Below are 27104 nucleotides of genomic sequence, written 5' to 3' on the forward strand. Positions count from 1 at the left end.
TTTTTTCTTTTTAAAAAGAACTGTTTATATTTATTCTAGGGGAACAGCAAGTTAATCAGCCTCAAGCAAAAAGGAAATGTCCAGGTGTACCTCTTCCACGGTGGTATCTGAAATGCCATAGCACCCAATGTTGAGGTCACCCAGGCCACTGTCCAGGGCTCTCAGGAGTGAAAGATAGGCCCCTGAAACTTTGGTGCTAAATGGAGGAAGCACGTAGACAAGTTCTCCCCCGATGTCCTCCTTGAGGTAGGCGTCAGGGAGATGTGACTGGATCATTGCCGTCACAGCTGTGGTGTCACACACTGTACTTGCATTTAGATTTGGACTCTAGAGACGAGAAGAGAAGTTAAACACTCCCTTGTCTTCACATTGTAGGGCCCAAGGGCCCCAGTCAGAGGGTGGCGAGTTCTTTTAGGCCAGTACAGACCTGTGCCAGGGAGTATATCACTCCTCTCTTGCTCCCTGTCCCACTGGGGGTCCCTATGGTTGTCTGTCAGTCACTATTCTAGGGCTTGTCTCCCACCTCACCCTGTCCCTTCTCCAGCCTCCTTGCTCACCTCCTCTCTCTCTCTCACCCCAGAAACAACAAACGTTCGGTTATTCAATGCTTCAGGCTCAGGAGCGCTCCCTCCTTAGGGTCTTTGCAATTGTTCCTTTGCCCCAGATAGTGACAGGGCTCACTCTCTTCTTGGCCTTAACTCCTGGGTCATCTGTCACCTTCTCAGAGATGCTGTCTACTTAAAATGGCACTTCCTAGCGTTCCCTATGCCCTTTCCTCTGCTTTGTTCTACCCATAGCAGTTATCACTTGCTAATATTCTAAATTACATACTTATCAATTTTACCACGCGAATTCCCCACACTCCCATCAGAACATAAACTCCATAAGAGCAGAGATCTTAGCATCATCAGTTCACTGCTGTATCCCCAGTGCCTAAGACAATGTCTTGGGCACATATTAAGATATCATATATAACTAATAAATAAAATTTTAATTGAATTAAGGAATGTGACAATGAACTACTTTTTCTATTTTGGGAGTCACATTAGGATGATAAGATATAAAATAAATGAGAGTAGTCATAGCATATACATCTTGCACAACATAGATAAATAGCACTATTTGAGATAGTAAGGGAGCCTTAGAAACTAAGCATTTTTGTTCTTTGAAGATGTGAAAGCATCACTGGTCTGGCTGAATCAGTCTCCACATTACCAGTCAAGGAACACTGATCAGAAAGTGAATATGTGACTGCATATTCCTTCATTGGCTTTTTATAGAGCAGAAAATCTAATTTTTAGCCTTACAGGCTGAAATGTAGGGGAACTAACAGGCTGATCATTCATCAGTAGCCTTAAGTATAGACTTTCTTTTATCTAGTACGTTACTTCTCAATGTGCAATCCCAGACCAGCAGCATCAGTGTCATATGGGTAATGTGGACCTTGGTAGAAGTGTAGTAAATTCTAGAACCCATTCCCAGATCTACTGAATCAGAGACACTCGAAGGTGGAGCCAGAAGTCTGGATTTAACCAAGACCTTCAGTGGTTCTGAAATTTGCTCGAGTTTGAGAAACATGAATCTAACATATTAATAGTGAATTTTAGCAATGTATGAAGTTGGACAGATTCTACTTCTGTTTCATACCAAACTGAATTTATGACCCTACAATGAGGTATAGTTTCTCTCCTACAAACCTTTTTCTTGGTGAGTGTGAGGTGATACCCATCTCCAAATGCCTCCTTGAGATAAAACGGTGACCCGCAGCAGCGCAGCCCTCCTTGCTCCAGGAAGGCAATGCGGTCACTCAGCACTTCAGCCTCATCCAAGTGGTGTGTCGACAGAATGATTGTTCTGGCTTGAAAACACAGAGAACAACCCAAAATGAAAAATGAAGCTACAGTTGCCAAGATATACTGAGTTAAAATAAGTAAATCCTGTGATTTATGGAGAGTCACATTTTATGAGCTAACTGAAACACTGATCAGAGGGGCTTCCAAAATGATCGAAGAGAAATTCAGAAGGGGTGTTCCTAAATACCTGAGGCAGGTTGCGGGGGGTGTTCTTGTAAGTTGACAGCAAATATGCTCTAAGGCTAACTGTCCATACTCTGTAGTGGGAGCTGCTGCTGCTAAGTCACTTCAGTCATGTCCGACTTCTGTTAATCCCTTATTCTGTTCCCTTGGCTTCACTTCCATTCTCTCTCTCTGTCTCTCTCTCTCTCTCCCCCTCCCTCCTTTTCTTCACTATGAAAAAGCCATAATTTTAAAGACTTTTTGAAAATTTCTCTCTGATTAATCCACTCCACTCTGATTGCTCCTTTGCCTCACATCCTGCTAGCACTTATTTAGTCTGTTTTCAGTTTATTTTCGTTTGTGTATGTTTGGTATCTCTAATTAGATTCTAAGCTCCTCTAGGCAGAATTTGGAACTTCTGTTGGATTTGCACACTCTCACAAAGGTCAGTTAAGTGCTCAGTTCACAGTGGGCTCTACATAATTATACACTAATTGATCCAGAAATTTAGCTAGGAGAAGACAAGACCTGGGAAAAGGAAGAGCACACCTTAGATGTTTAACAGAGATTATAAACAGAAAAGACTTCAACTTGTGTGCTTGCATCCCAGAGGGCAAAACTATAACTGCTGGCTGGAGAAGTTATAAGAAAGTACTCATACCAGTTTTGTTCTTGGATATAACATCCCATATACTTCGCCGAGAACATGGGTCAACGCCAGTGGATGGTTCATCCAGAATTACCACCCTTGATCCTCCGATGAGAGCTATTGATATGGATAACTTCCTCTTCATTCCTCCTGACAGTGTTCCAACTCTCTTATGACGATGGCTATATAGTCCAGTATCTTTTAAAGTCCTTCAGAAATGATGGGCAGTGGTTATGTTTTACAGAGTATTTGAATTTTGGAAAAATACAAAAAGCACCCTAAATAAGAGGTATTCATTAAACAACTATTATGTGCTCAGCAAGGTAAACTATTGAGGATTCACGACATAGTTTTCTGTTGTTTATCATCTAGTTGGAGGTATAAAATTAATACTAAGAAAACACCATAAGGACTATATGGTTCATTATTTTATTCATTCATTTGACAAGTATTTATATAGAGAGTCCCTGCCTGTTTTCTGCCAGACTGTGTTTTAGGTGCTGTGGAACAGCATCGAGCAGATAATGTTCCTAACCCATGAGGAGATGATGATATAGTATAGTTGTGTATCAGGAGTAATGCAGGGGAAATTCAGTTGATAAACATATTCCCAAGAAGATTATAATTTTCTATTTTATAAGTGTAATAAAAAAACAAATAACACCGGGTATATGAGATGAGTGCCTGGCGTGTGCTATTTTAGGCATCTGTTTTACACATGGTGGCTCCCTCAGAGAAGGTGATGTTTGAGCAGGACCAGAGGGGTGGAGTAAGTCTAAGGGCTGTCTGGAAAACGCTGCTCTATGTAGTGGGAACATGGGCAGCCCGGAGGCAGGAGCAGGCCCAGCATAACTGAGCGTGCACCTGGGCGAGCATGCCTGGAGCAGAGTGAATGGGGAAGAAGCAGAAGGAAATAAAAGCAAAACCGAGATTGAGGGCAGGTCAGGAAGAGTCTCACAGGCCTCGATAAGGACATTCCTGAGTTTCACTCTGAATGTGGTGAGAAACCATTAGAGGGCTTTGACAGAGGAGTGACATGGTCTAATCTGTAGTTTAAAAAGGTCACCCTGACTGTTCTTTGAAGAATAGACTGTACAAGGGAATGTAGAAGCCAGGGGTCCAGTTAAGACTTGTATGGTGGCCATGGAGATTGGAAGCAGAGGAATGGGGGCAATACAAGACCAGAAACGAAGGCAGCTATTTCCAGGGTAATAACTGGCTGCTGAGGAGAATGTATACAATTCTCATAGGCCCTTATACAAAACCCATAGGCCCTTAAATGTACACAATAGCAGAAAAGTAGAAAAACTGAAAACAATTGTTTCCTGAGAAACTGTTTCCTACTGGTGTTATTATTGTAACTTGACTTCTTTCTGAGAGAAGTTAACCAGCACATGTTCTCATTCCTGTCATATCTGACCTTTTCACTTCTTCATGCAGCTGCTTTTTAGTCCAGTGAGGAACTTTAATGGAGCCGTAGAGGAGAAGGTGCTCCTTGGTGGTGAGGTAACTGAACAAGACATCATGCTGCATGCAGACGCCCATGTTCTTCCGCACAACGTGCAGATCTGTTCTGATATCTTTTCCGTAAACAAAGATGGTACCTGCCGAGGCCCCAAACAGTCCAGTCAACATGGAGCTGGAAATGAAGAAACCATAAGTTAGGTGTGAACCAAAACTTTGATCTAGGTTTTTGGACTAAATATATCTCAGTTGTTAGCAAAAAATGTTACGGTGTGTCTTCCCAGGGCAGGTCAAGCTATGAAGTAAAATCGGATTAATTGGGAGTAAAAATTAAAATTGCTTTTAAGCTCCCAATACTTTAGTGTTACAGAAGCACATGTGATGATGATGGTGGTCGTGGTGGCAATAATGACAGAAAGGGTTGGGCTTTCTAATTGCAAATGCACTCCCTTCTTCAGCAAGCTCCCACACATCCCTGGCATCAGGTAGTTCCCATAGGCCATTAAGCCTCAAATTTCTATTTCTCACGTGAACTTTGGTCATCTTCAGTCCCCCACTCTACCCTGTCACTTGAATATTCTCACCTACAGAACTCCTCATCATACTTCAGATGGTCAGTAAACTGGGCAGTTATTTAATATCCATCTTCTCCACTAAAATGTAAGCCCCATGAAGTCAAGGAAAGGACATTTTTTTTTTTTTGTACCACTCTTACCATCTAACTAGTGTCTTACACATAACAGATCTTAAAGGACCATTGTGGATTAAATAGGGAATCAATACAATGTGTGATTCTTCCCATAAAAATGCATTAAAATCAAATAACATATTTCTTTATACATTCCTTATACTCAGAAAACTACAATGGGGACTTTTTCAGCTAAAATTATAGCCTCTTCAAAATCCTTCTCCATTCCTTTTCTTTATTGTCCTCTTATTGCTTATTAGAAATCTTAATTTTAAGCACTATACTCTCAGTATGGCAACCCACTCCAGCATTTTTGCCTGGAGAATCCTCGTGGATAGAAGAGCTTGGTGGGCTACAATCCATAGGATCACAAAGTCGGACACCACTGAAGAGATTTAGCACAAACACAGTACATTCTCACTAGAAAGCCAACTCTGCATTGAAACAGGTCGTATAAATGAGAGCAGCTTCATGTTTGCTCCTTTCATAACTCTCTTTTGTCCCCTTTTAATTACTGAAAAATATGTTTTGGCACTCACTGAGCTTACTCATGATGACAGTAAACAGCATATCTGACAATGGATATTTTTCCCCAAATAAGACAAGAATGCCAGCAGCATCTTAGAGCTCACTCCAAGCAAAGCCTAGTGGAGCACTGGAGGTAAGTCACAGAAACAATTTCAAAACAATGTCACTTTTAAAACCATTCAAATCTTTTCTCCATCAGGACACAGGAAAATGCTAGTTAAGTGAAAAGAGAGGAAGAACAGCCCATGTACTGTTTGTGAACTTTTGATCTATATCTGATAGCTAGTGATTCTTTTCTTTTTTCTTTCTTTCATTAATCCAGGCAAAGGATCCATTTAATAGAGCAGATGGGGCTGAGTGTGTTTATACCAAGATTTGTGAATCCAAACTGGTATACAGGCCAGGGTAAAAATGCAAATAAGTGAAACAGACTGACTGTATGAGGCAGTAAAGTTGGTGGGGAGCAGGGATGAAGAACAGTCATTAAACCCGCTTTAAGAACAGTCACTAATAAGTCCAAAACAATTGTCTCTATCTAAGCCTGTAGGTCCAATGTTTCCAAAACTTTCTAATATTTAAGAGATGACAGGAATGTTTATTTTTATCTGAAAACTCTCCTATTTTTATTTGAAAACTGGCACAGGAATAAAATATTTTGAGAAGTAATAGTGGGCCAATATTAGGTAGACCAAAATGAACCTATCTGGTGGGTCTGATCCAGACTTCGAGCTCACAGGCTTAAACTTGCTTCTACAGTAAGCAAGTTGAGGTATCTTAATCCATCTGGGAGCTGTAACAACTCTATTTTTATGAAAGAATTGGGGAAATATTAAGTAATATGCTTCCATGACACCTAAGTATTGAAAAGTAACATACATGGTGGTAGTCTTCCCGGCTCCATTGGGCCCCAGCAATGAAGTAATATGACCTTCATAGAAGTTCAGATTGAGGTTATCAACAGCAATTTTTGAGCCATAGATCTTTGTGACCCCATGCAGAGCAACCCCAACTGTGAGATCTTTAGGTTCAGGCTCAATGTTGGAGGAAAATTTGTATTCAGGACCTGGAGAGAAATCAAGAGAAGAGTTATAAGCTCACAAGGAAAGAAAATGCAGCTAGATTTAGACTTTTCCTTAATTAAAAACCAAAGACTACAGACACAAGCCTCAAAGTAAAAAAATAATTCCAGATATAAATGGTCTATTATAGTCTTCTACCTTCTCACTTGTTTTAAAAATGAATGAGAGTGTTGGAACCACACTCTAAGGTTTATATTACCTGTCTCTGTCAGAAAAAGAAGTTTCAGAATATAGTATCATAATACTGAATTCTCCTTTATTCAAATCAAAGATCTCACAAATTCAAAATACAAGTTTAAGGCTTGGTCTTCCAATTGAACAGGGTGATACTTATGTATAGAATAAATGTCTATACTTGGTGGACAATGCTTACTCAGATCTGTGGTTATAGAATCAGTTCATTAATTACTCTCTACATTTCCTTCATGCATCACAAAAGAACTAGTTATATGGCTCATCCTTACTTTATAAAACTGACACTGCTCACCCAATGTCAGTAAGTCACAAGCCTTAAATTGTTTGTTCTTTGTTGGTGATGGGTTATGCTAAATTATCCATACTTGTTACTTGGTTACTCCTTATGACTAGTGACAGATGGCTGGAGTGAGGGGTGCAGACTGTGGCCAAGGAACAAAATTTTTCTCTGTGTAAATCTAACTGGACCACAAAGCAATCTGCAATCTTGGCCTAATTAGCACCATATGCTAACCAACTGAGTTAATGAGCCCAGAAAAGGCCACGATTTAATCTCCCTACGAGTCCAAACACATATGTGTAGACATATTCATCCATGACTAAAAGGATGATAATTTTGCCATTTAGAAAAACATAATTAAAATCACTAGTCATGTAAATTTTACATCACTTCCCTCATAATAATGCATGTTGTTGACCTACTTGTCTTACTGGCAGATGGGTTGGTGTTCTGCATCATGATATTAGTAAACATAAGCCCATTGCTTTTCTCATGATTCACTTCTGCACATCCCAATCGTTCTTTCCAATAGGAAGGAAGGAATGGAAAATACCATGGAGCTGCCATACCATATGTACCTGTAACAAAAATGTATTAGGAAAAGTAGTTTTAAATCGATTGTTAACATTAAGCATCAGAAGTTAAATAACAGTATTTACTATGTAGTATTTAGGAAATATTTTCATTTTTTTGATACTATATAAAACTAAAGTTGTCTCAGTTTCCAAAGTAAAGTAAAAAAGAAAGCCAGTTTTTAATTCTTTCCTTTATAAACAGCTTCAGTGGTACAGTTATACACTATAAAATTTAATCATTGTAAATGCAGAGTGTGATGATTTCTAGTAAATAAAGTTTTGCAACCAGAACAACAATCCCCAGATTTCAATAACTCCAAAAAGTTATCTCATGTGCTTTGCAAATTATCCCTGGTTTCAACCCAAGTCAGAAGCAATCACTGATCTGCTTTGTCTCCACATTTTTCTCTTTTACAGAAATTTTATATAACTGGAATAGAGTAACAATCTTTCATTCATTCATAGAATCAAAAATGTGCAAATATAAATAAGACTTAATGGGAAAACTTATGAGCATGTTGAAGTTTTAACCATTTGAGACCTTGGAGGGGAACCCCACTAGTCTTGTTCCATTAAATTTGATAAATTTTCCTTAAAATTAGGAGACTTGATTTTTGCCTTTTATAATATCTCATACTCCCATTTGGAAAGACTGGACTCCATGCTTTTAATTCATTCTATCCTTTAAAGGAATATCAGAGGAAAAAATTCAACAGTGCATTATCTCAGGCTGGAAAATTTTGGTTAGTTTTGGGATGGAAGTATTTTTGGAGATGATATTTGGAAAATAAAATATTAGAAAATATATATTAGCAATTTTATAATGATAACAATCATGAAAAGCATGTATGTGTAGGAAGAATGATCATACCTGGGAAAACGTTCCGGACATACCAAGCAATAAGGAAATAAATGAAAGAGTCAGCGAGGATTAGACAGCACAGCCAGCCAAATGAAGTGGTGTCATCCTGAACTGGGGAACTGTACATATTTTCCCACTGAAGACCTAAGTGAACACATACATTTATTTTTCTGTGATACATTCTGTAGGTGTGAAAGATAAAATCCAGTTGAAAAGAAAGTGAACCTACCGATGCCTTGCTCCTCGTAGCGTGCAATGTACTGACCTGCATAACTGAAAGCTGTTGGAGACAGCAGGCTCTGTGAATAGAATCAACCAGAATGATAGTTCTTGTAGGTTTCATACATTTCACCCAGAGAGGTCTTAACCTACTTCAAACTTTGGGCCCTTCTATAGGTAAAACTGACACTAACTCTCGATCATATTTAAAAGCACAGAGGTCTCTTACCAAGCGCACTACAATTTTGGAGGAAAAGGGGAGGCAATCGCAGAAAACAAAAGAAGGAAAATTATAACTTGGAAAATATTTGTCAAAAATCCAAAATACATATCTAAACTTACTAAATGTTGTTCAGCAATTTACAAAATTGGTAATTATAGAGTAATGCAATGTTAAGATTAACATCAAATGAAAGGTTAGGGGCCAGAAGATGTTTTTACTTCATAGATTGTCTTCAAGTAATAGAAGTTTTATGCATGAAAATATATTAAAATATCAATTGAGTACTTATAATGCAAAAAATAAAAATTTAAATGTTGTTTAAATACAAGGCAGCCAATGTCAAATGAAAGTTATTTATCCCTATTTCCACAAACAACAAAGTTCTAATATGAGCCTCAGTCAATGGTGAACTTTACTTCTGCTTTCCAAATTTCAATATCAGTGAACTTAATGCTTTCATTAAAGTTCTTAAATTAATTTGGTACTTTGAATTGAAAAAGCAGAAAAGAATTCAAAATTGATTCTATGCTATCAGCACATTTGTATTCATGCCTGTAGGTTACATGTCATAAAAACCACAAGAATTAGTCATATATGAGAACAATGCCAGTAATAGAGGTTCTAAGATATTTATGGAACTGGGCCAGAGATAAGTCAGAATTCTTGATGATCTTCAAAACATGATATATTACATTTTGACTGCTCTTTCTTACAGCATCATCTATTATGATTTTATAAACAGTGGAGGAAAAGTTTTCTTTTCATAGTCTTATGCTTGTATGGTAGACAATGATTAGGACAGTTATGCACATTTTGTAATTACTGCACTTGTACATTTAGAGAGTCTAAACACACGCACAAAAGTTCATTCCTTTCATACCCTGGCCATTCAGTTGTGACAGCTGACTTACCATGAATACTTTTATTACATAGCTCAACTCATTTTCAACTGTAATCAGAACAATAAATGGAAAAAAGGCAATGATATAAATGAGGCTTCCGATCAGAGCTGCAATGTTGGTGCTGTTGAAGAAGGCACTGATCAGATAGCTCATGGCAATAACCGAGAAGCTGTAGTCCGAAAAATACAGGAACAAAATGAACCCATTTGTTTTAGGAAGAATATTGCCAAACTTGAGTATGATGATGAGGATGACGATGGTAATCAGTAAAAATGCAACACTCTCTATGAGCCAGGCGAAAAAGTGGCTGCAGGAGTTCACTCCCATCATCTTCATGTACTGTAAAAACGAAAACGTGTTAGTCTCTTCTTAAGCTAATATATTCTCAGATGACAGTTATTCCTGTACCATTCCAAAATGTCCATGAGACTCTTCAAACACGTGAAACTAGGCATTTTAACGATGTTTCTCGGTATAGCATTTGTCCACGCTCACTATATGACATTAACGTGGCTATTTATTTCAGTCCATCTTAGATTGTAGCTCCCAGGCTGCCCCAGTGTAATGAATGATTTGGATGGTGAGGTTTGTTTTATTTTTTGACAAGCTCATTTTATAACTGGTATCTAAGTGATGTTTCCAGATTAAACGAATTGAGAATAGACACAAAAATTTGTTATCCCCTGCAGAATTTTACAACATGAATTTGATATGTGTGCAGGTAAGAATATTTCAAGTTGGTGAAAACTCATAATTTATTTAAAATTCAATGTATGGATTGAGATAATAAAACTCCATTATTTTCAACTAAACATTAATGAAAATGCAATAATTATTCATATTCCTATAAGAAATAAAGTAGACCAGATTCCTAAGATGTTAAACTATGCAAACTTTGAAGAAGACTTTCTGCCTTTTGGCATAATTTCCCTATCCTTAAAATCACTAACAATCTAGGTCAGGTTTGTTATCTTTGTTTTCCAAAAAAATTATAAAAGTCCATGCACCCAAAATGAACACATGCATCTCAGATAATCTACACCTCTCTCTCAACTGATATTATGTATTATTTCAGTGGTATCCTTAGTGATCAAGGCATTCCATCAAGGTGGAAAGACAGACCAACATGAGGTGTTTTTGCGTTAACTCAAAAGGATTCTGAATGATCTGAAGCCCCCAGGACCTTGGGTGTTTTGAATCAGTGACTTGAGTTTGTACACGGTTTCTAGTTGTAACAACTCTTGATTAATAGTAAGTTTATGAATCTAATATTCCATCTTAAAAAGAACAAAATAAGTGTTCCACTAACAGCTTTGTAATCCACTATTTTTTTTTTTTTTTGAAAAATCAAGGATGTACAATGTCTTCCCCTTTAAATCTAACTTGTCTAGGAAAAAAAATAGGGAATGTGCCAAATCTTTTACTATACAAGCAAAATACGATTTTTACTTTCTGCCTTTGCAATCACGTTTTGATAACTCTGTTGCTCCAGTTGTTACCATGGAAACAGCTACCTGACTCCACTAGTCTAAGCTGTGGGCCTTAAGCTAATCATCACTAAGGAAGTCCCGTGACTTCTCCTCTTAACTTTGCCCTTTTCCTCACCCTCTTCTCTCCCTCCTACTCCTTTCCTCCCAGACCCTGCACACTTTACAGTAAAGATTCAACCTATGTTTCTATAGGAATAGATGTGTGTGTCAAAGTAAAAAAAAAAAAAAAATCAGCATGGAGTAAAGATTCACTATGGAAGGTTTTATCCAATTGCTATGTATCTATCATTGAAAAGAAAGTTAGATTTTGGTGTGAAAGAGACCTCATAGATCTTATTTTAGCAATTTCCCTGTATCCCACCCAATTTGCAAAATTACTGAGTCATGTTTGATGCCTTCATTTCAGAGATACCAATTCTTTTTTGTATTTTGGCCTTTCCCATTATTTGTGTTTTGATGTTTTTAATGTTTTTAATGTTATTTGAATATAATTATATGGGAAGTTATAGAACCCAGGTAACTATCTGAAAGCTGATTGTAACCACTTAATTTCATTTGTCCTATACAAAAATTTTCTCCTCCACCCAACAGCAATGTATGTCAGGAGGAGGCATTATCACTATATTTTACAAAGTGGATATGAAGTATCCAGAATGCTATCAAGGACATGAAAGAGAGCTGACTTCATGTTTATAAATGTGTTTTCCTTCCCTGACTGTAGATAGCTTCAGTATAAAACATTTATATATCTAGAAAATTCTCCATTCATAGCCTTGTTAAAAATAATTTAGCAAACCCAAAGAGCAGGCATGAAGGTGTTTATCATAGCAATTTGGAAGTTTTCAAGGCTCAAGATCAGATTTCTATTCCCAAGAATTGGTAAAAGTTGGAGACTGATCATTGCTTTTTATCAAAACAGAACAGATAGGATGCCTCAAACAGTGTTTACTACTTAGCACTCTAGCATCAAACTTCAGAGTTAAACTTCAGGATTTTATGCCATGAGAAGAACAGCTGTTATACATAAAGAAAAAAGCAATGAGTGCATGTAGGTCATCCATAAATTATCCAGATTCGCTGCCAACTTTGTGATCATCAACAAGACCAAGCTTGCTAATGGAAGGTGGCCCACAGAGGACGACGGGCTGTGCTGTCTTGGGTGTCGTTGGAGTCTCCTCAGAGTAACAGATGCAAGTGCCAGCTTGTAATCAAACAGCCACTTGTCTCAAGTCTCCCAAACCTGCTGGAGCAATTCATCAATATCTGATAACCTGTGGCTCAGGAAAACCCCTCTGCACAGTGATCAAACTCTGCTCCAGTTCTCAGCAGGAAATAATGAGAAGAAAGAGATTCTGTGAGATTTTAGACAAATGAGTCATCACATTCAAAAGAAGCTTATGCACAGGGACTGACATTAAATACTGTCAAGAAAAGAAATCATAAATATACATATATTTACTTGACAGCAAGTTTTCATTCAACAAGAATGTCAAAAACTGGTTAATAATATTTTTGTACTTCAAATTTTATATTCTCTTAAGATATTTATGTTATTGTTTTTAGTAGGATATAAAGGATATTGTGATCATTACTTGGAATATTCCATATTCTTACTAGTAGGATATATACCAATAAGACATAAAAAGGAGTAAACTGGTATTCAAAAAAAGGAAACAAAATTGCCTCAAGTGAAGTACCACAGAACTACAGACTTTTGCATAATATTTGGCAATCATTCTGCAGACTATAGATATTTTAGGATACCTGTCTGAATTGAGAGACAGAACTCCAAAATTTTGTCTCAAACTTAATATAAACAATGAAATCCCCATAAATGACTTATTTTAGACCAAATAGATGAAAATAACCATAAAACCAAGAACACAGTGTGAAAAACAACTCTTCTGTGTAATATAAAGTCAGCCTTTGTATAGTTTTATATTTTAATTTTTAAAAGCAAGAAATGCAGAATAAAGCTCAACTGAAGGGCATTTTGAAATAGTTTTCTAACTATATGATTAATTTTATCAGTAAACTTATTGGGCATTAGTATTTGTACTAAGTCCCTTTAACAAGTTAAAGGAATTTACTAGAATCATACCATAATGAGGTCAAAGATGAATGCCTTCATTGAATTAGCAACTGACTTGATTTCTCTGTCTAAATGTGAGAACAATTACAGAAGGAAAAAAGATGTTTTGTTTTGTTTTCTACTTTTTTATTCAATTGGAATGAGAAGGAAGTAAAGAAGGGGCAGCTTTAGATCTTAGTGAAAATTAAAATGATAGTATTAAGATCTTGTTGCTGGTAATCTAAGAGACTGTCCACCATTATCTTCAAAAGTCCTAAGTAGTCTATGCTACTAAAATAAAATTGGGAGAGGGAAGGTAGCTACAATATGGAAAAGGACTAGTCAGAAGTGCTAATGACCTGTTAACATATCTTGATTGTCCTCACCACATAAAAGAACAGATAACTACATGATGTGAATAGAGATATAACATAATTCTAGGGTGTTAAATATTACTGCAAAACATAAATGGATCAAATCAGCAATTTGTACACCTTAAATTTGCATAATGTAATACATCAATTTTCAGTAAAAAATGAATAAAATAAACAAGCTCTTATTAAAAAAAAAGTTTAGCATGGCAAAGTTCAAGAAATGGCATGCCTTGTAATTATCATTAACCAAAAATTACTCTAACTAAATATACCACAGAGATAAACACACACACACACAGACACACTGTTGGGGTTAAAAAAAAGCCAGTCCAGATCCACCATTCACTAATCTATAGTCTTTAGCAAGTCATCTCTCACTTTCTGGGCTCAGCTTTTTCATCTCGAAAAAGGAGGAGGCTAGTTTAGAACTGTCAGTGGTGGAAGGAGGTGAGCAGGTATATTAGGAATATTTTGCTTCCGTTAATTCATCTCACAAATAGATAATATTCCTTTAAATTTAGGACACTGCTAATTTTAAGATGTGTCATTACTTTAACTGCCACCAAGAAAGAAAAATTGCTGCCAAATGAATTATGACACCCTATCAAATATATCTCAATTTCAGAAGCTTTAAAATATGAACAAAAAATCATTATCTTAGAATTGATAAAAAATGAATAATTGAATGCCTCTTCTGTTCTGGCAGTGAGAAAGTACATTCTGGAAATATAATGCTGAATAAAGTCTAGATGACATGACTCAAAGAGTTTAGGTATTGGGCACAAATGAATATGAACTGAAAGACTCAAATTCTGATGTCTGATTCCAAGTTCAATAATCTTCCACTATGTACCTTTGACTCCCAAGACTAGCTGGTTAAATTTTGAAAGTGGATGCCTGCAAAATGAAGACACAGAGCTACCAAACAGAAACTAGTTCACCATTAAAAATGCCTTTCATATCTTCTATTGAGAAAAACTCTTTATTGTGCTTTGATATTTTTCGGTGACATCCATAGATACATTCAGAGAGTTCTATTTTCAAGCCAAAATAACACAATATGCATGTATTATACACACACACATATAGAATAGACAGATACATAACACATGTATATACACATGTACATACATACTGCATTTCTAACATTTTAAGGTAGATATTTATTTTGCTGTAGAAAAGAACTCAGAGTCTATCACAGTTTTACACTTCAGAGGTTTCCTTTAATTTGTAAAGATTCACTTCGGAGTACTAGGAATCAGACAGAAAAATATAAGGTACAAGCTTGCAACCAAAGTTATGGTTCAGGATGTGAATTTGAGCTTCTAAACTGGGGTTAAGAAAACATTGTACACAGTCCTGAAAACAACACAGCTCAAACAAGTTGATGAGACTTTTACTAAGCTATAACTGAAATATAAAAACACAGCTGAAGGTTACCTTAGGAAGCATCACCACAAACAAAGCTAGTGGAGGTGATGGAATTCCAGTTGAACTACTTGAAACCCTGAAAGATGATGCTGTGAAAGTGCTGTGCTCAATATGCCAGAAAATTTAGAAAACTCAATAGTGGCCAATGGACTGGAAAATGTCAGTTTTCATTCCAATCTCGAAGAAAGGCAATGCCAAAGAATGCTCAAACTACTGCACAGTTGCACTCATCTCACATACTCATAAAGTAATGCTCAAAATTCTCCAAGCCAGGCTTCAACAATACATGAATCGTGAACTTCCAGTCGTTCAAGCTGGTTTTAGAAAAGGCAGAGGAACCAGAGATCAAATTGCCAACATCTGCTGGATCATGGAAAAAGCAAGAGAGTTCCAGAAAAACATCCATTTCTGCATTATTGACTATGCCAAAGCCTTTGACTGTGTGGACCACAATAAACTGTGGAAAATTGTGAAAGAGATGGGAATACCAGACCACCTGACCTGCCTCTTGAGAAATTTGTATGCAGGTCAGGAAGCAACAGTTAGAACTGGACATGGAACAACAGACTGGTTCCAAATAGGAAAAGGAGTATGTCAATGCTGTATATTGTCACCGTGCTTATTTGACTTATATGCAGAGTACATCATGAGAAATGCTGGGCTGGAGGAAGCACAAGCTGAAATCAAGATAGCTGGGAGAGATATCAGTAACCTGAGATATGCAGATGACACCAACTTTATGGCAGAAAGTGAAGAAGAACTAAAGAGCCTTTTGATGAAAGTGAAAGAGGAAAGTAAAAAAGTTGGCTTAAAGTTCAACATTTAGAAAACCAAAATCATGTCATCCAGTCTCATCCCTTCATGGAAAATAGATGGAGAAACAGTGGAAGCAGTGGCAGACTTTATTTTTGGGGGCTCTAAAATCACTGTAGATGGTGATTGCAGCCATGCAATAAAAAGACGCTTACTCCTTGGAAGGAAAGTTATGACCAACCAAGATAGCATATTAAAAAGCAGAGACATTACTTTGCCAACAGAAGTCCATCTAGGCAACATTATGGTTTTTCCAGTAGTCATGTATGGATGTGAGAGTTGGACTATAAAGAAAGCTGAGTGCCGAAGAATTGATGCTTTTGAATTGAGGTGTTGGAGAAGACTCTTGAGAGTCCCTTGGACTGCAAGGAGATCCAACCAGTCCAACCAAAAGGAGATCAGCCCTGAATTTTCATTGGAAGGACTGATGCTGAAGCTGAAATTCCAATACTTTGGCCACCTGATGCAAAGAGCTGACTCATTTGAAAAGACCCTGATGTTGTGAAAGATTAGAGAGAGGAGAAGGTGACGACAGAGGATGAGATGGTTGGATCGCATCACCAACTCAACGTATATGAGTTTGAGTGAACTCTAGGAGTTGGTGATGGACAAGGAGGCCTGACATGCTGCAGTCCATGGGGTCGCAAAGAGTTGGACACGACTGAGCAACTGAACTGAACTGAACTGAGGAAGTATAGGCTCAAACTCTAGGACAACCCTGTAAATCTGATGTCGAGCTAACAAAAACATGAAGCAGTGTTTTGTACTTTGTAAGGAGAAATAATCAATTGCCTAAAAGCCCTGGCAATGTAAATCTGAAAAGTACAAGGGCTAACAGGTTACTCTAATCTCATTATTTCAGATTGTCAGGCAGGCCTTGCAATAATTATTGTGCCCTGGTTTTGAAACATTTCCCCTATCTTTTCACTTCACTTCATGAATGTAAGAATGGGTTTATTATAGGATTAGCAGATAAAATAGTTCTATTGCAATACAATCCAAAATTCACACAGTGCTGTTTCATAAATCCTAAAAAGAAGTAAGATATTTTGGATTTGGGGATAATGATGAAGAACATGCTCCAGAAGAGATCATGGTTTACATCCCAAGTCATGTCTTTCATTGTCATATTATTAACATAATCAGTAGCATAACATGAAATTCTTAGTCTCTATAAATCACAATTCAGTGAGAGAAAACTGAAGGAAACCAATGGCACCCCACTCCAGTACTCTTGCCTGGAGAATCCCATGGACGGAGGAGCCTGGTGGGCTGCAGTCCATGGGGTCGCTGAGTCGGACACGACTGAGCGACTTCACTTTCACTTCTCACTTTCATGCATTGGAGAAGGAAATGGCAACCCACTCCAGTGTTCTTGCCTGGAAAATCCCAGGGACGGGGGAGCCTGCTGGTCTGCCATCTATGGGGTCGCACAGAGTCGGACACAACTGACGCGACTTAGCAGCAGCAGCAGCAAGTATACTAGAATGAAAATTTGCTTTTTGGGAGCTGAAAAAAGACATATATCTTTGTCCATGTCCATGTCTATATCTATACCTATATCTATATCTGTATTTATGTCTATATATCTTCATTGGACTTAATTACTATGCCAACAGTTTTCCTGCGTTAGTAGTTATTTTTATTATTAGCATTTAAACTTCTTCTGTTAATGCCTAAGTCTTACAGGTAACTTCTTGGGCAAAAATTACTGTCAGAATTGTAAACTGTATTCAGATTTTATTCAGATTTTGGTTTTCAGATAAACTTATAAGACAAGTTCTATGCAATTTTTTGAGAAGACAAAATAGTGCCGTACCAGCTGTCTTAATGATTCATAAAATATTTTTCCATCTAATTCACCAGATATAGGTCAGGCTTTCTGAGTTTGCTCAGGTATTATGAAAATCATAGTCATTAATTATATATCCAAGTAGAACTTATTTGTAATTAGAGATTCTCAACATACCTCATGAAGCCGGAGGTCTTTCTCATAAACAAGCTTTTTTACAAATGCAGCTATAAATACAACCCAGGCAACCATGAGCACGATTGGAAGAGAGTAAGAGACACTGGTAAGGAAGCTGTAAGGAAAAACAAAAACAAAAATTCAGTGACCAAAATGAATGCCACATTTGCTGATTGTAATATACAAAGAACACACTCCCTCCTACACTGAAATTATTAATATGACTATTTTATTTATGAAGTGTGAAGCTGACTTAACAGTAGGTACATGATTTTCTTGCCATAATGCTACAAAAGTAAAACAGTTCTAGATTGTTAGATAAAATTGCCAAATTGTTTAAAGGGTGTTTAAGTATGTCCTGTTCAGGAAAATAGTTAATTCTATAGATATAACTACAAGGCTCTAAGGCTTTCTGTCTAAACTAAATTCTTATGTAAAAGGCAGATTCAAAGTTAGATGATGATTGGTTTATCTAGCTAAAAGCTGTATTTTCTCAAATTACTGTATTTACTACTCTTCAGAAGCTCCAGTACTCTTGCCCGGAAAATCCCATGGACAGAGGAGCCTGGTAGGCTACAGTCCATGGGGTCGCTAAGAGTCTGACACAACTGAGTACTTCACTTTCACTTCTCACTTTCATGCATTGGAGAAGGAAACGGCGTCCCACTCCAGTGTTCTTGCCTGGAGAATCCCTGGGACAGCGGAGCCTGGTGGGCTACCGTCTATCGGGTCGCACAGAGTCAGAGACACAACTGAAGTGACTTAGCAGGAGCTCATAGTTATTAAACCAAATTTCCCAAAATGAAATAAAATAAAACTCAAATAATATTTAAAATGCAAAGAACTTGGATTCCTCAAACTAATGCTTTAGGGGATGTTTCATAAACAGTATAGAAATTTTTTTTTTTTTTTTTTTTTCTGGTAATGTGCTAAACTAGCAGGTCATTGGAACACTTAATTGGACTGCAAATATATTCCTGAATTGTTGGCCCATGATACTTGAATGCTCAAATGAAGTGTTTATCAAAGTTGAACATACATCAGAATCACCTGAAGGGCTCATTAAAACAGATTTCTGGGCCCCACCCATAAGCTTCTGATTTATTATATCTGAGGTGGAGTGAGGAATTTGCATTTTAAACAATTTCCCAAGTAAAGCTGATGCTGCCAGTCCAGAAACTACACTCCAACAACAATTATTCTTACATTAGCCACTGACTATGGGCTAAGGCAAATAAATAGCTTTCAATGACAGAAACTCTAAATTGAGCTGTTTTACACCTTGGGCTCGTTCTTGCCTGGAGAATCCCAGGGACAGGGGAGCCTGGTGGGCTGCCATCTCTGGGGTCGCACAGAATTGGACACGACTGAAGCGACCTAGCAGCAGCAGCAGCAGCCACTGACACTTTCACTTGCAGAAATGTCCCAAGGCCATTTTCTTTTTAATCTAAAAGACCAAGGAATTACCTTCAAGTTCCCCATGAAAAATGCAAATATTAATGGAACATGACATCACCATCGTTCAGTTTCACTTTAGCATCAGAAGTGCATCACCATCAGAGATATGAAGGATTTTTGGTGGGCGAGGAGTGAGGGTTGGGGCCATATCCAGTTTTTTTTTGGTTCCTGGGGAATTGTCTGGCATGGGGAAAGCACTTAAAGAACACTTGCTGAATGAATTTTGTCTTGGATCAGATCCAGCCTTGATGCTGTTTCTGGCTCTAGAATTAGGCAAAGGACTTCATTCATTAATAACAACCCTCCACTAATGTTTCTTCAAGTGATTGTGTATTTTAGGTTTGATATAGTATGAAAGAGAAAATTCTGGTTTGTAACTTAAGGACCAGTGCAGTACCAGGTATTCAACTTTGGGCAATTTACTTGGATTTCAATTTTTTCATCTGGAAAGTATGGCTGATGATATTTGCTCTCACCTTATGAGGTTGTTTGGTGTAACGAATGAACTAAAATATGTGAAAGCCCTTTGTATGCAACAAAGAGTTTCTATGTGTACGTTGAGATGTTAGTTTGTACTCCCATGAAGAATGCAGAGTACAGCTACTTTACTCTCAAAAGACACATCCTGGTACCCACCATTCTAGGTAGGAAAATTTACAAGGGGAAAAAAGTCAGCAGGAAAACAGACGAGGATTTTCATTTAATTGAACCCACAAGTCTTTACTTTTGATGCAAGCTGTTGCAAGTCACTAGTGGTTCATGCGGTAAGGTCTGGACTGGCTGCTCAGAAGTGGCCGACCTTGACAGCAGGCTGATAGAATCCTCGCCTGTCAGGAAGACAGAATCCTGCCGTCCCGTATCACTATTGCACAAAGGGCTACATAAACTCATCTCCTCTAAGGCTCTTAAAGCAGCCGAAGGAGACAGAAGCATTGACAGAAACAGAAAAAAACAAAACAAACAAACAAAAAACAGACTCATCTGAATTGTATATAAACTCTATAACTGGGCTGAATAACAAGTACAATTTGTTTAAAGTAATATTCAGCCTCAAGCTTTTGTATAGGAGAATGAGCTTGAAAAACTTAGCCCTCCAACTTTATTGTCTCACTGTGGTCAGATATGGAGGAACCATCCAGTGCCCACCTGACTGGCAAATACTGTTCAAACTTGACATTCTAAAAGCAGGATCTTTACATTTTTTGTTCATTTAGAAAAAACATTTTAGAGAAAGATTCCTACCAAATACATAGTTTCAGATAGCATAATATTTATCTTAGAGAGTTGATCAATACTGTGTTTTATTAAACTTTTTCCTTAAAACTAACCCTGCACTCACAGATTTTTAATTAAATTTGAGAGTTGGAAGGGATTTTAAGATTATTTTGTTTAATACTCTCATTTGACTAGAGAAAAGTAAAACCAGTGGGTAACATCAAAATCATGCAGTAATGCACTCAGATCTGGAGTCCAGCTCCTAACTTTGGGGACAAAGTACTTGGAAGGATAAGGGTTATGATAAAGAAAACATGGATCATTTGGTAAGAACTTTAGCATCATTTGGGTAACAGTGAGCAGCTATAATGAGCTGGGCCCTATACTGTGAACCTTTCCCTGGATACAAGCATTTGACAAAGATTTGGTCAATACTATTCCTTCCACTTGATAGCATGTGAATGAATGAGAAGAAATGAATTCCAAAAAGAGTGGTTGATTATGTAAAATGCCTGCAAGTGCAGGGACTTACTTGTCTTTCATGTAGCAGGGATAAGGAATTGCTTGGACCTGAACTGCTATTTCCTGGGAGTTCCTTCCAGTCTGCAATTCAATGATTGCTCTTTCAATACTATCCTGTAAGTAAACAAAAGCCCTGCCATAGATCTGGTTGTGTGATGGAGAATTGTGTGGCCCTGGGGCCCAAATCTTGGCTCTAATGTTTCTTGTGGTCTGTGAGGTCTTGAGACTCATGCGGATGGTGTATTTTACAACTGGAGGAAGAGAGACGTTTTCAGAGTCATAGCTTCTGTGCCGGCTGCTATTAGGAGGAAGCTTAAAAATAACACCTAAAAATAAAACGGCAACATCAGAAAGGTTATTTTATGGTTGACATTATTCTTTGTTTGGGAGGTCCACATGGGGGCAGCCAAACAGGCAATTGAGTTAGTAATGTGACAGTAAGTTCAGACTTTTAATTTACAGAAAAGATTGTTAATTGAAAGTGACAATCTCAAAGATTCAATGCAGGAGTTTGAGAATATAATCACAAACTAAGTGGCCACATTAAATATTTCACTCTAAGCCACTTACTGAAATTAAACACACATATTGACTGATTATAAGGATGGACTCAACTTTACCCTGTAATATGTAATTCTTTTCAGCTTTAATTTTAACCATATCAACAAAATTACACATATTGAAGGCGTCTCAACCAAGACAGTTGGTTGACGACATGAAAGGTTCTTATTTCCAAGGACATCAGAGGGGACAGTGCCCTCGCCCCAGCCCTGACTACTTTTTTTTAGGTCTGGATGAAAGAAGTGACGGGAAGAATTTGGCCAATTTTAGTACAAAGAAAAGCTCAAATTCTAGTAGAATAACACTTACTTCCAAAGAGTTCATTGCTTTTGTAGAGTCTTTTAGCCTCTCTTTCCATTTTATCTACACTTTCTGCTGCCTGAATACGGTCATATAATACACAGGAGGAAATATTCACTGTCAGGGAAGATAGTATGCTAAGTTGATCAATGAGGTCAATGCTGTTCTCTAATTTCAGCCTTAGAATATCTAAAGAAGAAAAAAAAGACACAAAGCATATTATAATGTTGTTTCTAGTAGTAATGGGACAAAAATACTGATTTTTTTGGTAAGTATTAAACATTAAACTAGATTATAAATAATATAAACTTGCAGAATTTACTCTAAAAATGTCAAATACTCTATATCTGGGAAGATGTAGCCAGTTGTACAAACGCTTATTGAGAAGAATTTTGAATTAGTTATAGATACAGTAAACTCACATACGAAGAATGTATGCATGTGTGCTCAGTACAAGCTAATTCAAAAGCTAATTCTACTCTGCTACAATTTAACTAACCTAAGACTAAAGGTGAATAATTTTAAAATTATTCTACCTGAATTATTTAGGAAGAAAACTAAAATCTATAGGTGAAAAGTTTGAATAAACAGAAATGCTTGCTTTGTTTGGGGAGTGTTGATGTAAGAATTTAAGCAACGAACGTCTATGCAGAGTGTGTGGAGCAAATAAAAAATATCATTTAATAAGTTGTAATACAGAAGCACTTCTTAGCAGACTGTGACAATCTATGACACATAGTTACAACTTTCTGATATTGTTTGATTTAAAGTCTTCTGTGAGTTATCTCTACTCATATCTGTATTAATCTAGATGATCAAGATTTTATTTCAGGTAATTACTCTGGAAGAAAAAGAATTTAATTGCTCTTCAATTTCATAAATCTTTATGAGGAAATCAACTGAGACAAAGGGTAAATATAAAATTGTAAGTTCATAAATCACTTGGCCAATTAAATTTTCGCTGACTTGATCATGAATACTGAGAAGGCTGTGAATGTCATAAATTCCTCTTTACAGAACCCATACATGTCTCTATCATCATCCAATAGAAGATTAAATTTCTCACAGAGGGCAGCTTCTTGAAGGACATCTCTCATTATAACTTAAAATGTTTTGCTTGATATAGATGTTTGTGGGGGGAGGGGTAAAACTGTGGTTGAATAGTGGCCTCCAGTGGCTACTGAAAATCAACACACCTGCAAAGGATTCTTCAGAAATGCTGGTAGATGGAATCAAAAAGCTATAAAGAGTCAGTGGCCTCCAAATTCGAACAGTATAAAATCTTTGATATTAAATTAAATATACAGTTATACAGATAGCAAGTCTCACTTATATGGTTATTTTAATCTTATTTTAAACTCTGAGACTCATCTCCTATATCTAAAGTTAGGAATGAAAAAAAGTATATAAGAACTTTGTAGTTTATCCCTGATATTTTGATCAAATGTTTCCTTACCCAAATGATACTTTTAGAGAATAAATCACTAATATCTTTATTTAATCAAACAAGGTTGATATCATAAAATACATACAATTATATATAATATAAATAGGCATAATTCCTCCCCACTGGTTTACAATTTAAACACTTAAGTCCCAGTAGTGCTGGAGAGGAGAAAGAGGGGCATTAGCTCTACTGCTGGCAAATTCTGATGTTTTCAATCCCTTCCTCTTACCCATGGTTGCATAGCAACCAGGAATCAGACACAGACTGAATTAGATATCTTGCATCCCTTAGGTTGAGGGTAGGAATGTAGTAGAGGGAATGCATAAGTTCAGACAGCTTTCTTTGATCCTCTTCTGTCCCTTTTAAATGATCATGAGAGGAGGACCTGACCTTGTACAGTGACTTAGGTTTATTTTCTTTTGAGTCTTCACATTGCTTTTGTTTTTCTCACTCTGTAACCTCTTCTGGTTACATTCTGAGTTAGTCAAAGCAGTACTAAGGCCAGTGGAGATAAAATTATAAATGTAGCAGAAATAAACCATTTCATCTTCTGCTTTTAAAGACTTGCTTTTCACCAAGTTACCCCCAAAAAGTGTCCTCTGGTAGAAATCTACCTGTGATTGAAGGACAAGCTGCATTTACATGGAATACATTGCATTATAGTTATTGAGACCAACCACACGAACTGGGTATCCAAATAATCATTACGTTTAACTGTGCAATTTACTAGGAGAAAGATGGATAGATATACTCAGGATTTTAAGATCTTATATGGGACAATGCTTTTCACATTTCTGACATGACAGGTAAATAAAGGTTTTTTTGAATCTGGACTCACCGAGTTCATCTATCTGTTTCAAAAGTTCAACAGCATCAAGTCCCACGGAGAATTTTACAAAAACTTGCACAAAGGGATTCCTTAGAGTATTCTAACAAACAATAATAGGGAGTCAGTTTCAAAGAACATGTTTAATCACTGTCTCTTTAATAACACCACAATGAAATGAGGTATCACTACTGGGCATTCTCAGTCCACCATCTTGTAAAGGGTCCCATACAAATCTTCGAGAAAGAAAGAGAAGGTTTGTGACTGCTAATTCTGAGTTTTTGCTCCTCTATAGACACAAATTTGTCACCATGTAGAAGTAGCCAGATATAACCATAATTAACCACATAGGGAAGCCATGTTTAACTGAAAACGCTTTTCCCCCATAGCTACTGTATCAATTGTTTTTAACATATGTTATAGAATTTTAACCGTTCACAATTGGACTTTGTTCAGTTGAAACAAACAAAAGAGGCTTTAAAAACGGTGGTGTCTATGTGGAACGTGATATCACAACTGATTTATATTCTAGTCCTGCTACTTCCTAGCTGTGAGGCTTTCAGCAAGCACTCAGCCTTTTCCAGCTTCAGGTTATTTTTCTGTAAAGTAGAATCTAACCAGATTAGTCAAACGTAAATTATTATGGTATTGTTTTATTCTATAATAAGTGCAGCTAGGTGAACACAGAAAAAATAAACTGATCATAAAACTTAAAATTACTCCATACTGATGGCAAAACTGAAATTTTTTTTTAAAAGTGTTTAAAATATAAAGACTCTTATAGCTATCTCCCAAATTAGGAGACATAACTTTTACTGCTGATGTTATCTACTAGGTAATACTTATTGAGTTCTTACTATGTGCTGGGTACTGTCTAATAGAATATACCTTGATTTTCTCACTTAGTTTTCCCTAATACCTAGACATAAGTACTATTACTATCCCAAGTTAATAGATGACAAGGCTAGGACTCAAGAAGCTATATAAATTCCTTAAGAATGTACAATTAATAAGGGCCAAAGGGAAAGTCAAAGAGAGAGACTTCAACTTGATTAAAGAAATGTTTATTCATCTTATGTATGAATTCATGACTTCGTTTTTATGTGAGCTAGGCTTAAGTTGTTTTCTTTTTAGAGGATAGTTCAGTACCACTTATTATTCTGTCCTTCTTACCAATATCTCATTTTGTTATCATGGAAGTAAATGATTAAGAATAATATGTATTAATATAGCATATATAATATAATTTGCTAAACATATAGCTCCTAAGGAACCTAAGTGTAGTTGGCAGCATGAAGACAGATGGCTATCACACAACTATATACAATGATAACCCAAGTTCTTTAAAATCTAATTATTTACTAGGAATTTGCTCATTGTAGGAAATCTGAATCAGAGCATTACTAATAAACAAAGCACTATGTTAGTTCCAAGTCAAAGATGATCCATCAAATTATTTCCATTCTCTTACTGTTCCTGTTACAATCAGTCCTGTCTATGATATAGAATATTATTTTCAAATGCTTCCACACAATGTAATCTTCACAAGTCTGTGAAGCAGTTATCAAAAGACCCATTTTAGAGTTTCATAAACTGTAAAAAGTATTTTAAGTCATTTGCCTATGATTTCACAATGGCAAAGCCAGGTCATGTACTAAAATCTTGAAATATCAAATTCTATACACATTTTCAGGAATAAATTTTCCTCAATAATTAAGAATAATAACTTATTTTGGTCTAGAACAGAATAAAGATACTCCCATTAGATGGTGATACTTTTATGAACATGGTCACAGAATTGAATGATGATCCATTTATGAACATGGTCACAGAATTTTCTTCTTACCAAATTACTGTACTTTGGAACTATTTTGCATAGATCATGTCCCTTGTTAATTCACTTCTTTAGCCAGCAAAACTTTCCTTAATGAAATAGTATGTGTGGGATTTTTATCTGTTCACTGAAAAAAAGTTTCAGGAGAAAAGAGCAATTTCTCACTGAGGAAATACATGTGTCAATAAGGCATTGTTTATGTAGCCCTTATTATCCGAAACTCACTAAAAAAGGCCACTTGGAATGAACATTTGTGATTATCAGATGTAGGGAGTGGGTAGATGGGGAACTGCATGAAGGTGGTCAAAAGATACAAACTTTGAATTATAAGATACCAGGGATGCAATCTACAACATGATGACTATTAATTAATACTGCTGTATCACACATAGGAACGTTGCTAGAATAGATCCTAAGAGTTTTCATCACAAAGAGAAAATTCTTTTTTCCTTTATTTTTATTGTATGTACATGAGATGATAGGTGGTAACTACATCTACTATGGTGATCATTTCGTAATGTGTGTGTGTGCGTTCAGTTGCTTCAGTTCAGTTCAGTCGTGCAGTCGTGTCCGACTCTTTGCGACCCCATGAACTGTAGCACGCCAGGCCTCCCTGTCTATCACCAACTGCCGGAGTCTACACAAACCCATGTCCATTGAGTCGGTGATGCCATCCAACCATCTCATCCTCTGTCGTCCCTTCCTCTTCCTGCCCTCAATCTTTCCCAGCATCAGGGTCTTTTCAAATGAGTCAGCTCTTCACATCAGGTGGCCAAAGTATTGGAGTTTCAGCTTCAACATCAGTCCTTCCAACGAACACCTAGGACTGACCTTGTTTAGGATGGACTGGTTTGATCTCCTTGCAGTCCAAGGGACTCTCAAGAGTCTTCTCCAATATCACAGTTCAAAAGCCTCAATTCTTCAGTGCTCAGCTTTCTTTATAGTCCAACTCTCACATCTATACATGACCACTGGAAAAACCATAGCCTTGTCTAAATGGACCTTTGTTGGCAAAGTAATATCTCTGCTTTTTAATATGCTGTCTAGGTTGGTCATAACTTTTCTTCCAAGGAGTAAGTAAGTGTCTTTTAATTTCATGGCTGCAATCACCATC

The 27104-nt window shown here is 36.9% G+C and overlaps 1 protein-coding gene across 1 annotated transcript in view; it reads right to left on the minus strand.

Moving 5' to 3' along the window:
* The window catches only part of ABCA12 (ATP binding cassette subfamily A member 12), a 198224-nt gene that overhangs the window by 46429 nt on the left and 124691 nt on the right, over positions 1–27104 (minus strand). The window contains exons 20-32 of the mRNA XM_070771765.1: positions 24169–24259; positions 21893–22072; positions 21033–21348; positions 17828–17942; positions 9689–10018; positions 8565–8634; positions 8345–8479; positions 7330–7476; positions 6221–6407; positions 4085–4303; positions 2677–2873; positions 1698–1858; positions 91–327 (exon numbers count right to left, since the gene is read on the minus strand). Coding sequence (XP_070627866.1) covers positions 91–327; positions 1698–1858; positions 2677–2873; positions 4085–4303; positions 6221–6407; positions 7330–7476; positions 8345–8479; positions 8565–8634; positions 9689–10018; positions 17828–17942; positions 21033–21348; positions 21893–22072; positions 24169–24259 — 2385 coding nt within the window. The remainder of the gene's footprint in view (positions 1–90; positions 328–1697; positions 1859–2676; positions 2874–4084; positions 4304–6220; positions 6408–7329; positions 7477–8344; positions 8480–8564; positions 8635–9688; positions 10019–17827; positions 17943–21032; positions 21349–21892; positions 22073–24168; positions 24260–27104) is intronic.

This window comes from Bos indicus, chromosome 2 (assembly GCF_029378745.1).
Source record: "Bos indicus isolate NIAB-ARS_2022 breed Sahiwal x Tharparkar chromosome 2, NIAB-ARS_B.indTharparkar_mat_pri_1.0, whole genome shotgun sequence".
Taxonomy (NCBI): domain Eukaryota; kingdom Metazoa; phylum Chordata; class Mammalia; order Artiodactyla; family Bovidae; genus Bos; species Bos indicus.